At 36.4% G+C, this 12637-nt stretch overlaps 1 protein-coding gene across 1 annotated transcript; it reads left to right on the top strand.

The window, feature by feature from the left end:
- Positions 1-881: 881 nt before the first annotated feature.
- orc3 (origin recognition complex, subunit 3) lies at positions 882-11617 on the top strand. Its single transcript, XM_028001436.1, has 20 exons — positions 882-1007; positions 1092-1155; positions 1253-1350; positions 2385-2523; positions 2601-2705; positions 3614-3783; positions 3863-4002; positions 4530-4689; positions 5056-5169; positions 5249-5382; positions 6422-6485; positions 6583-6699; positions 6776-6855; positions 7351-7484; positions 7589-7680; positions 7758-7855; positions 9200-9341; positions 9752-9868; positions 10022-10101; positions 11419-11617. The coding sequence occupies exons 1-20, from the start codon at positions 984-986 to the stop codon at positions 11522-11524; spliced, it is 2178 nt and encodes a 725-aa protein (XP_027857237.1). The 5' UTR covers positions 882-983; the 3' UTR covers positions 11525-11617.
- Positions 11618-12637: the final 1020 nt, after the last annotated feature.

Below are 12637 nucleotides of genomic sequence, written 5' to 3'. Positions count from 1 at the left end.
AACAACCCAACGGAAAAGTAAAAGGGAACATTAAACAAGGATGTTAACACTGTTGTAAATTGTTAGTAATGAAATTGAAAAAAATCATGATTCAATTTAAATTATCCAAAACCATTCAAACTATTATGACTTTATTGTTTGTATTACATTTATGGGCAAAATTATTGTTTAACTTCACCTATTATATAATTTCTGTTTCTTGCAATGGTGACAATGTCATGATTGCCAGCATATTAGATAGACTTGGCAGCACAAGGCTGTTTTAGATAAAATTATTAGGCTTAATTAATAGTTAGAGATGGGGAAAAAACAGAAAAGAAAAAACAAATTGATTCTAAAATGGAAATTATATAAATAATAGAATAGAGATATGCCTTATTGTACCAGAACTGGGAAATCCAGGTGACCCTGACAAAAATAATATATATTCAAACTCGGGTAGAAAATATAAAAACAGAAAAATAAGAATAAGAGACTGTACAATAATGGCAAATTAACAACATAAGAAAAATAATATTGTAATTAAAAATAGCATATTCTGCTGGGGGAAAAATGCAACTCAGTATGGTCATTTATAAAGATGAATCGAAATAAATCAAGGAAAAATATTACTTCATTTAGAACAGAATTTCTAAGCTTGGAGAACTTGCCACTCGCAAGATGGCGGCCCACGTCGCTAATTTCTCGTTTACTCTTCCGTTTGTGGTCATTATTTTCTCCATTTTCTGCCTCATTTTCCATCAGTGGACATTTTCTGAATCGGTAAACTTATAATAAAAGAACGAGCAGGCGCATTAAACTAAATTATTGGGAAACCCAAACACTTTTCTTCAAGTTATGCAAACCACGCCTCAGTAAAAACTCCGACCTCTTCCGTTTACGTCACATTGGCGGGAAAGCAATGAAACGTCACACAGAATTCTACCGGAGTTTTAAAAATTAGCTACCGAGAGGCTGTTCTTTTGCTGCTGCATTACTCAACAATGGCGACGTCTTCTTTCTCAAGGGTAACAACTTTTATCACATGAAATGAAACGTTAATCGATAAATATTTGCTATAAACTAACGTAGTTTTTATGTCCTCCATTAAGGGTTGCTTCGTTTTTAAACCCAGTGCAAAGAAGAAGAAGAAGAAGAAGACAAGTGTTGATCTTGGTGAGACACATCAGCTGTACAGCTGAGCTGTTGACGGATTAATTTGTTTTGTTTTGGGATTTTTTTTGTGATCAAATCTTGAATAATTTCTGCACAGAGGGTTATTTCACCGACGGTTGTGAAGGTGCCGAGAGCAGCAAAACGCGCTTCAAACTTTGTTTGGATCTGTGGAACAAAATCAAAACAGAAACAGAGGTAAGAACAGATTTGATCAGGAAATTGTTTTTTTTTTTTTTTTTTTAAAAACAGCATTATTTTATAATATAAATAAATGACACCTGGTTTTCAAGTAAAACAATATTCATAAATAGAAATCTGAAGAGTGACGCGCGTTTCTATTAAGTTTATTTATGGACCTTCCTAAATAAATTCCAGTTTATCAACAGTAGACAAAAAAATTAGTTAAGTAAGGGTAGCATTACCTTTTTAACAGTTTTGCTCAAGTAAAAGTAAAAAATAGCTATAAAAAATTACTCAATCAAGAGTAATTTGCTTGAGTAATTTCAGTACTGAGTAACTGAATAAAACATCATTTAATATGTGAAAAATGATATCAGATGGACCAAAATATAAATTTATGTGTAAATTATGCATTAAAATAGTTATGTTATTTTGCATAAATAACATAACTATAAAATAACACAATCAGACAAAAAAAAAGAAATTCCAAATCAATTTATTTTAAAAAACTTTTTAAATTTTGGTAATATAAATCTTGTTCTTTGTTCCGTGAAGTTACTCATAGTGTGTAGATTATCCAGATCTCTGTAATCTTGTATTCAAGGATGGAAGCATAAAGAAAAACTGTTGTATCCTCCAGTAGCAGTCAGTGTTGAAACACATATGAAGAGGCCTCTGACTGAACACTGTTGCTGTATGATGGTTTCCTGACTGTCCTGACATAAACTAAACTGTAAATGAATGAAATGAACAAATAAACATGCTAACAGCTCAATTTTTGGACAGCAGAGACAAAAATCAGTTGTCGGCACACACTGCTAATCCTTCTCATTTGCTTTTGCTGCTCCTGTTTGAATTTGAAAGTCACAGAAATTAACCATGAAATCTGTTGGAAAGTAAAAATGTAAAACCAGCAGAAATAATTGTACAAACTTTAAAAAATATAAAGAAAAGGCTCCACAAACCTAGAGTATCACCTTCCAGCTGGACATTTTCTGTCACAATGTTGTTCCCAGAATGTTACAGGATGTATGAAATGTTTTAAACAGGATCTGCAGGACGAGCTCAACAGAAACATTTTGGACAGCTTGCTGGAGTTCACCAGGAAGTGCTCCTCCACCCGTCGTCACGGCGACTGGGCTTCCCAGATGAGGGCCAGTGAGATCCCCACGGCGGCGCTCGTCCTGGGTATGCTAGCAACAATCAGAGTGTCGTTTCTGATGAAACCAGTATTACTTCTAATATCTGTGATGTTCTTTCTGAAGGTGTGAACGTTCCCGATCACGACATGACGTTCCAGAGTTTGTCGGAGCTTCTCCGTTGTTCTGTCACGCCTCATGTTGCGTCTTTACAGGCCAAAGAGTGTGGAGGTAAAAACTGCCAGGCAGTCGGGTTGTTTTGGACTTCACAGCACATTTATGATTTATAAATAAAGTCTCAGTTTTTTTTCACGCCAGATTTGATTTCCAATAGGAAACAATTTTTTGTTTGTCTTTTTTTTGTTTTTGTTTTTGTTCACTAAAAATAAATTAGAAATGACAAGAAATATATTTCAATAAGTGACTTTTATTTCGAATATCCCTTCTGTGAGTCGAACAACAGAGTATTAGGGCCAGGATATGATCGGTTTTGCTCAATTACAAGAATATTGTCACAATATTAGCTGAAAAAAGACATAATTTGCCCAGAAAAATGCCTTTAAAATTATGAGGAAGAGTTTTTTTTAATGAGAATAAAGCTAATTAATTTTGTTTTCTGTGTTGGAGAGTCCATTAAATTACTACTTTATTCTTCTGCTATTGAGACTTTATTCTGCTAATATTAAACTTATATCCTAAAAGTACTTTTGACTTTTTACTGATAACGTTATGGCGTGGTAATATTACAAAAATAACATTTTTCTTGAAATGTTCAAATAATGTTCTTGTAACAAGTTCATCAATGAACATATTACAATATAGTTTTACAAAATATTTCTTTACTTTACAAAATCTAAATTTTTTGTAACAAAAACAATAATAACAATCTCAGCCTGATCTTTACATGCAGGCATACAGTTGACTAGGATCCAAAGTCCAAATAAATAGAAGCTGTAAAACACGCTGGTCAAACAAGATGGCCGCTTTGTGTGTGCTGACATCACTCTGAACTAAGGAAACCCAAAGCGTGCACTGGAGGGGGGGGAATTCAGATTTTCCAAAAATTTAATTCATTTAATCAATAAAATAGATTTATCCCCCAACCTTATTTTAAGTTTTGTTCTTTTTGATCATTTCAGCTTTGAAACATCTGATGAAAAGAGTCCTTGAGAGACTGATGGATGCTGTTGTGGACGATGAAGAAGAAGAAGAAGAAGAAGAGGAGATCCAGCATAGCGGTGCTCTGCTCCATAAGAGCGTTCACTGCTCTCTAAGAGCTCTCTGTGATTGGTACTGCTCAAAAACGAAGGCAAGGCCACGAAGCGTATTGGTCATGCATGTTTTTAGTGGGGGTTATGGGTTTACTCATTATAGATGTTTGTTGACAGAAATCCAGCTGCAGTTCTTCTGGAAAGAAGCGCAGCTCCTCCGCTGTTGATGAACAGCAGCAGCTTCCTGTTGTGATCATTTTCAAAGATTTGGAAGCTTTTAACCCAAAGGTTCTGCAGGACTTCATACTCATCTGCAGGTATTTACTTTTTTTTTTTTAAATTTGAAGTTATTTTTATAAAAGACAGTGCATATTAACCAACATGAGTGCATTAAAACAACCATGTAAATATGACACATTTGGCCAAAAAGGCTAATTTTCATCTGTAGTCTGGACGAATACACATATCATTTACAGTTAATTACAAGAAATGATCAATAGTGATAGAAATTGGCAATTATAAAAAACCACAAACAATGCAAAAACACAAAATTTTACTAAGTATTGGTCTATTTCCTAGTGCAAACATCTTACTAACATGGGAAAAATGTCATGTTATAAGTGAACTAATCTGCCAATGGAACTAATGCATTTTAATCCATATTAAGGAATTATCCACTTAAAATAAGCTTCTATATCTTGTTGAAAAATAACTTGTAAGTTAGTTTTGTCTTATTTCAAGTGAAGTAAAATATGTGTAGTAGAAACTAGACCAAAAATACTCTGAGATGTTGTGTTTTTGCAGTGTAAAGGCAAAACTAAGCTCTGTTTATTGTCTGTTACAGTCGATATCTTGATCGCTTGCCGCTGATGTTCATCTTCGGCATCGCCACGTCGCCCAGCATCGTCCAGCGCATGCTGCCTCACTCCGTGTCCTCGCTGCTCTGCCTCGAGCTCTTCCAGTCTCTGTCCTGCACTCAGCACCTCACCACCGTCATCGACAAGGTCTGGACTTTGACTAGGCCATCCTGATGAACACATCAGTGTAGCTTCTGCTCTATGTTCAGAGTGTTTTTCTAGCTTTCTGACTTTATTATACTATTTTATTTTGTTGTACCACTTTATTCTTGTGATTTTATTCTGATAAAGAAAAAAAATGCCCCTAAGTTGCCATAATATAATTGTCTGAAATTTGAAGTCCAGATAAATAGAAACTGTAAGACAGACTTGTCAAACAAGATGGCGGCCCTAAAATCAATCTGGACTATTGGTGGGAAAAAATAAATAAAAATTGAAATCTTCAAAAACCAAACCTTTGATTAATTGATAAAGTCGAGTTTATGGTTACTGATTGATCCGGCTTCCTTGCAGCTCATCCTGACTCACTCCTTTCCTTTCAAACTCAACGGAAAAGTGATGCAAGTTCTGGTCAGCATCTTCCTCTACCATGATTTCTCAGTCAGAAACTTCATAAAGGGTCTCCAGGTACGTATCAGACTGTTGCAATTGTTTTTTTTTTTGTGCAGACATAATGGAGTGAATTTTGCGTCCCTGCTTTGTGCAGCTGGCCCTGTTGGAGCATTTCCACTCCCAGCCTCTGAGCTCGCTGTGCTGCAGGAAGAAGGAAGCTCAGATTCAGCTGCAGCAGCTCGGCGCCGCAGACCTGGAGAGGATCAGGCAGCTCCCTTCGTTCAACAGGTGCAAAAACGCTCGTCTTACAAATAAAATCTGATTTTTTTCATACTAAATCAGATTAAAAGAAAATCTTATTTATTTTGTTAAATAAAAAAAATTCAGAAATTACAAACAATTTATTTGTAATATCTTAAGAATTTGTTTGTACAATTTTAATACATTTTTGGTACAATTTTAAGTAAACTGTAAAAGTAAAATTTAATATCTCTTAAAATTTTACCATAAATTTTAAGATTTCTTTTGTAGTTTCTTAAAAAAATCACAGAAAATGTTTTCCAAAAGAGGCTTTTATTTCAATCATTTCTTCTGCGTGTTGCACGACAGAGTATTCGGGCCAGGCTGTGAGAATTGTTGTTTATTTACACGAATAAAGTCAAGGGGATTTATCACGCAAAATTTCCTTTTTTTACATTTTTGTACTTCCATTTTGGTCTTCACTTTGTCTGAAAACACGCTAAGCTCTTGAAAAAACACCCAGTAGTTTTTGGCAATAAGTTTTTTGGTATCTGAAAATTGAGCCAGTTAAAAAAAACCTACTGATTGTTATGTAACATTCAAGGGGCATTCCGCCATCACCTAGCAACCCCAGCAAATTCTGCCCGTTACCTGGCAACCCCAGCAAATTCTGCCCGTTACCTAGCAACCTAAACTGAACTCCAGCACATTTGATCAGCTGGTTTTACCACTGCATGTGCTGTACAATGGCTGCTGAAAAAGACATTTTGTTGTTGATGCGCGAGCATAAATGCTAAATTGACCAGCAGCAGCTTATTTGGAAAAATAAAAATTTTGGGGAAGCTAAGTGTGCTAAATATTTTCAAAGTTAGCAAAAGCGCTAAGCTAAGAATTAGCTGTGCTATTAGAGGAATGGATTTTATCCCTAAAAATTAATTTAGGGGAAGCTGAGTACACTCATTATTCCTCAAAGTTGGCTAAATTGCTAAGCTAAAAATTAGCTTCACTATTAGCGGATTAGCAGAAGTGTGTTATCTAGGGTTTTTAAAAAAAAAACAAAAACAGCTGTTTCACGCTTATGACTCAGGTTTCTGAAGGAGCAAGAGCAACAGGAACAGGACAATCTGCGGACAGACGACGCTTATTTAAAGGTGATTTCTTTGTAATATCTCTAAATCATAATCAAGAAATAAATGTCGCTTGTATTTTAGCCTAAACTATATTTTCAAATAACTTAATTCATTTTAGGAGGTGTGTCAGAAACTACTGAAGGCTCTTCATAAATACCACAAGAACTATTACCCCATCCTGCGCTGTCTCCACACTCTGACCTCCTCGTTGCCCCGCTATCCTCTGGGCAAACAGGCAAAGACATTTCCTTCATTAGCTGCCCTTTTTTTTGTCCCTTTTACTTTCTACATATTATGTTTTTGTTTTCCAGGTCAGAGAGCTTCATTTGATTTGTCTGGAGAAGAACGTGTGGGAGAGTGAGGATTACCAGACGGCCATGAAACTTTTAAAGTAAAGCTCAAAAGTTCAGCTGACTTGTTTCTATTTGTTCCTAGTTTTTATTAACTTATTTATTATTCTGGTGCTTTCTACATGGGGGAGTTTAGTTTTACCACTAGATGGCGCCATACTCAAGGCTATCCTGAGTTTGGTGTAAAGAAGTTTTTTTGTTTGTTTCTTAAATGCAAAATGTATAAATTTTTTTGTAGAGTTTTGGCTTAATTATCTGAGTGTGGTGTTCTTTCAGCAATTGTCATTTTCATTGGATCTTCATACTCTAATTAATGATTAATCAATTACTAAATTAGTTGAAAATTATTTCAGTAATCGATTAATCACAATTAATCGCTAAGCTTTATTCACTATCCTTTTGTCTGAATACTGCATCAGTCCAGAACTGAATATGATGAAAACATGGAATTGCAGTAGTTGACGATTATTTTAGAAATCGATTAATCAATTAATCGTTTCAGCCCTATTTTTGTGTAACCGATGTCTTTTCTCCAGGATGCTGGCGAAAGATGAGCTGATTTCTTTGCTTCAGAAGTGTGCAGAGGTTCTGCAGCCGGTCAAGTCAAAGAAGATGAAGAACGCTCTCGTCCAGCTGGAGGAGCTACTTGATAAACTTAAGCAGCTGAACGGTAAGCTGTGAACAAGTTCATCACACCCTGTTTATTTTTTTAATTATTATTCCGGAGTGGTTTTCTGTGTGACATGCATTAGAACAAACGTTTTGTTTGTTCAGCTGCTGCTGAATTGGCCTCCAGCGTGGAGGAGAATCTCACCTCTCCAGTGAAAAACCTTCAGAAGAAAACGGATCTGTTCCAGCTGCAGAAGGTAGACGCTCCTCTGGTCCATCCAGGAAACAACACTCATGTTTCTTCAGAAGAAACTCAAACTTAATGTTTCTTTAGACGCTACTGGAGATGAACGAGTCCCGTAGGTCCAAGAGGATGAGTCCCTTTGAGGTTCTCCGGAACGAAGTCGTGGAGTTTGTCGACGGTTTAGTGAAGTAAGAAAACTAAAATTACAGAAAAAAGTATCCATAGTAGGACTGAAACGATTAATTGGATTTAGCCCTGAATGATTGACAGTATTCACACAAAAGAAGAGTGAGTAAAGTTTAGGGCCGAAACGATTAATCGTGATTAATCGATTATTAAAATGGTTGTCGACTAATCTAGTAATCAATTAATCTTTAACAGGAGTATAAAGACTTTGAAAGAACAAAATACTCAATGTAGTAATTAAACCAAAGTCTTCAAATCTTACCAAGTGTTTTTGTTCTAGTTTCTAGATGAATCATGACTAAACTTACAAGTAGCTTTTCACCAACATTCAAAGACTATCACATAATTGAGAAGTGAAGTATTACTTTATCAAAAATGAAAAGATACTTTATAAAAGAGAAAGTCAAGTTGGTGGTAAACATCAGCCCAGCAGGTTCTGCCCATAAACATTAAATACAATAAAAAACAAGCTAAAAGCAATAGTTCCCAATCAGCAGTTAGCAGTTGTAAAATTAAACGTAGCCAATATGCACAACATTAATAAGTTAAAAACATACAAAACATAGCAAAATTACTCATAAAACACTTTATATGATTAATTTGTTTAGAATATAATAATTGTGAAGAAAATCCAGAGCTGATCCTATACTGCAGTTACAGATCGGCAACAGAAAAAAGGGGGAGGAACTATCGGTTACTGGTTGCTATGGTAACCACCAGCTGCCAAGGGCAACGCAACAGAACTTAATACACCAATAAATGTCTGGAGGAGCAACATCTTGACTAAACAAAATAAATTTGGTGGATAAATAAACACATTTTGACAAACTCTACGTCTATATTGTTAAAATAAAACTTTGTTACAATTCCACACAGATGGACTACACAAAGAAAAAAGGGACTTTAAAAAAAATGTTTTCATAAAATCGAACTGTTTGGAAAATAAGTTTTGTTTTAATTTTGGGTTTTTTCCGCGCCGCTCATTCAGTCTCGCGTGAAGCTTTTGTCTTCATACGTCCAGCTTCTGTTCGCTTTGGTGCTTCATAAAATCAAACCAACTGGACGGAGCTTTTCACATTTTGTTAGGATTTTGTTTTGTTTTATAATGACATTCACTAAAGGAATGCAGGTTATAATTTTTATGAATATTTTATTACTTAAAGGAATTAATGTGTTTTTAATATTGTGTAAAAAAGTATTTTGTGGTTAAATTAAAAACCTGCAGAATGTGCCAATTTTAAAAATCTGAATAATCAGTTAATTGTTAGCATAACTAATCAAATAAGCAATTACTAAAATAATTATTAGTTGGTGCCCTAATCAGATCCTCCATTGATGTTGTCCAGGAATCATCTGTTGCCGCCGGAGTCCAAGCCGCTGTACGAAGTTTGCTACTACAGTTCATCGGCCACCGTGAGGCGCCACCTCAACGCAACGCCTCGTACCTCCATCCAGGCTGCGCTCAGCAGCCCCTACTGCTACATCCAGGTACAACCTCTGTGTAAAGTACGACAATTATTTATCATTCTTTATGTCCCTGATGTCAAAAACAAACATAACGGTAGTTTTTATGGGGCTTCTTCTTATTTTACCAGCAGGCTTCTGTAGATTGGTAGTCGGCCTCTCACCACAACAAATTTTGCTGGACGATAAATTGTCCCAGTAATTATTGCGATAAACAATAATATTGTTTTTCTTTTTGTGACAATTTTCAAGTAATAATGCAAGTTTGACTATGTTAATAATATTGTGGTATCACGAGAATGAAGTTGTGGTATTGATGAGAATGAGAATATTACAGGCTTTATTCCTGTACTACTACGCAGTAATAAAGTTGAAATAATATGAGAACAAGGTTAATTCTTCCCATGTAGCAGTTTGTTTGTTTCCCCGTCCAGAACGACATCTTGAAGTCGGAGGACGGCTCCGTGTCGAACGCTGCTCCTGATATCTGCATCGCACACAAGCTGCACCTGGAGTGTGGCCGGCTGATCAACCTGTTCGACTGGCTGGAAGTGAGTTTTTTATCTATTTGGGTCGATAATATTTAAACCATTTCTGTAGGAGGCTGTATTGATCCTGAGGTTCATGTTACTGATTTAAGGATCAGATCCTGGACTGGATTCTCCCATGAACGGTGATCTGTGTGTTTTGTTGTCTGTTTTCAGGCCTACTCTACTGTTGTTTCTGCTGCAGAGGGCAACGGTCCAGATTCAGATGGTTTTGGAAAAGTGGATGAAGTCAAACAGTATCTTTTTCTTTTTTATATATATGAATTATTGTAGATAACCACACTTTTTACAATGGTGTATTAGGGCCTGTATGGAGAAAGAAAAGAGTAATTTTTTCCCCTGAAAACAGTTTTTTTTTACTTTTTTTGACAAAATGTTCAAGTTTTTCAGAAAATTTCTTAGATTAGTCTCAATTTCTGATTATTTTCTAGCAAATTTTTGACTTTGAGCTCAGAAATATCCAAGTTTTTTCTATAAATTTTCTGAGTTAAATGTAATTTTTTTGGTAGAAATGTACTCCTTTGTTTTATATCTACAGTAATCCCAAAACACTGCCGTGTTTTATCCCCGTTGTTTTTACCAACTTTATTGGTTCTAAAGTTGCACAACAACGGAAAACTTAAAAAAAAAAAAAAAAATTCTATTAAGAACAGGATCATTTATTTGTACACACAGTAACCATTGCAGTAATAGTCACACTACACTCTGTTTGACAATTTCAAAAATCAGGGATTGCATTCTAATATCTTTTAGTAAATTCAGTCTAGTCCACCAAGCGCAGAAATAATCCAACAGGCTTAAATATTGTCAGGTTCATTGGTTATGACGAATGTCAAGGAGCGTCATAAATTATTTTCCCAAGTTGATTTGACCAGTTTAGCCACAGCTCTTACTTCTTGAAGTAGAGCTAATTTGTCTGTGAACGTAACACACTTCGTTGGGGATCACGGACAGCGCTGTTTACAAAAGTTTGAAATATCTGGATTAGAGACCGACCCATAACTCCTGACGTGTTGCTCAGATTGCAGAGTTTGCCTGAATTCACCACGTGATTTATATCACAATGTGATGAATGTCTGTTCGTGCAGCGGACTGCGTAGCACCAGGTGACCATTTTTTAAAGGAGAAATCGGCTAATTAAACGCAGTATTTGGCTCCCAGACGTCGACAGGTTTTACCGGAGCGCGTCGGTTGTTTTGATGTCCATCATGGCGGAGCAGGCCATGTTTGAAGAGTGTGACGTTCAAATGTGCTGGAATTCTGTTTGGGTTGCTAGGTAACGGGGCTGAGCTCAGTTCGAGTTGCTAGGTAACGGCAGAGTGCCTGTAGAAGGTGACTTTTGAAAGGGCTCGCTAAAAATCATTAACTTATTGCCTGAAAACGGCTGGGTTGGTTTTTTAAAGCGTCTGACTGTTTTTAGAAGCAGTAGAGATCAAAATTGAAGTACAAAAAAATCAGAAAAAAGTGAATTTTCTTTATGGGTCCCCTTTATAAAAGTGTCTTTGTGATGATTTAATACGTTCTTGGGTTTAATTCCTAAACTCGCCGTTCAGCGCTCGTTTCATCCGTGCCGTGTCGGAGATGGAGTTTCTTGGTTTCATCAAAGCAACCAAGAAGAAGACGGATCATGTGGCCCGGCTCACCTGGGGAGGATGCTAAAAAAACAAACGAAAAACTTACCCCTCTTTTTGTTTTCACAACCAATTTGGGTCAAATTCTTTCTAATAAAAGGCACGTATTTATTTTTCACTGTTTCGTTTATGTATTTGTTTTGCTGAAAGGTTTTTCTCTCACTCTAACTTTAGTACTCCAGTAATGTAAAGAAGAAGTAAACTGCTCTCAAATTCACTGCGGCAAAGCTAGCCGGCTATTCGGAAATGACAGTAAAGCCCGCACTCGATATTGACGGCACAAGACGTTACGCGTCCTCATATATAAGCTCTTTTCAGAATAAGAGCGCACATCCGATTCATGTTTGATGTACTGCAAGTAGCTTTCCAGAGGATTTTTCCTCTGACCTGGACAGGAAAGTTATGTATTCGGAACAGAGGGTTGACTGAAATCAGACGTCGTCAGGATGGAAGCCACAACAAAAAGACACAGCGACGTGGAAAAGACTGAGCACAACTTCTGTAACTTTTCCAACAGATTCAAAAATTGTTGGATGAATGGCAGTGTCCAAAGCATTCTCAACCTGAGCATTACCCGACTCAGGAAAAGTTATTTATACAGGCATCATCTTTTCCATTTTGTGCAAGTCTTGTACATTCAGCTATTCACAATCCAGGAAAACATTTTCCCGGATTGAAAGCTCCCCGGTTTTGATGGGACTGACAGAGAGAGAACTGCCATCAGACATGGGAAAGGACTATGAAATACCATGTTTACTGGAGGCCATATTAGTCTGGCTCGACGTGTTTGGTAGCAACACTGATACAGAAATGTACAATGAAATCACTTGTGCAACATGGATTTCTTGAATAGCGGCCCCCTCGTTGTCCTTCCCTCTGCAACATCTCAACAATATTTTAGCTGTTGGGTAGATTTGTGGGGCAAAACGTATTGTTTGAACTGCAGGTCAGTCTTAAATAAAAAACATTGCCTCAGTAACAACAATGTAATAGTCTTGCTTCTGCCAGTTTTAGGGATTTAAACGTCCAGTTATTCCCAGTGAAACCATTGACGTTCCTGGAGAAAGTGGAACTGATCTGTACAATCTGTCTCCTGTCGTTTGCTGAGATTCTCAGCCAAAACACTTTTATACATATTTGA

The sequence above is a fragment of the Xiphophorus couchianus genome, chromosome 19 (assembly GCF_001444195.1).
Source record: "Xiphophorus couchianus chromosome 19, X_couchianus-1.0, whole genome shotgun sequence".
In the NCBI taxonomy this organism is placed as follows: domain Eukaryota; kingdom Metazoa; phylum Chordata; class Actinopteri; order Cyprinodontiformes; family Poeciliidae; genus Xiphophorus; species Xiphophorus couchianus.
This window is presented reverse-complemented; position numbering and strand designations above follow the sequence as displayed.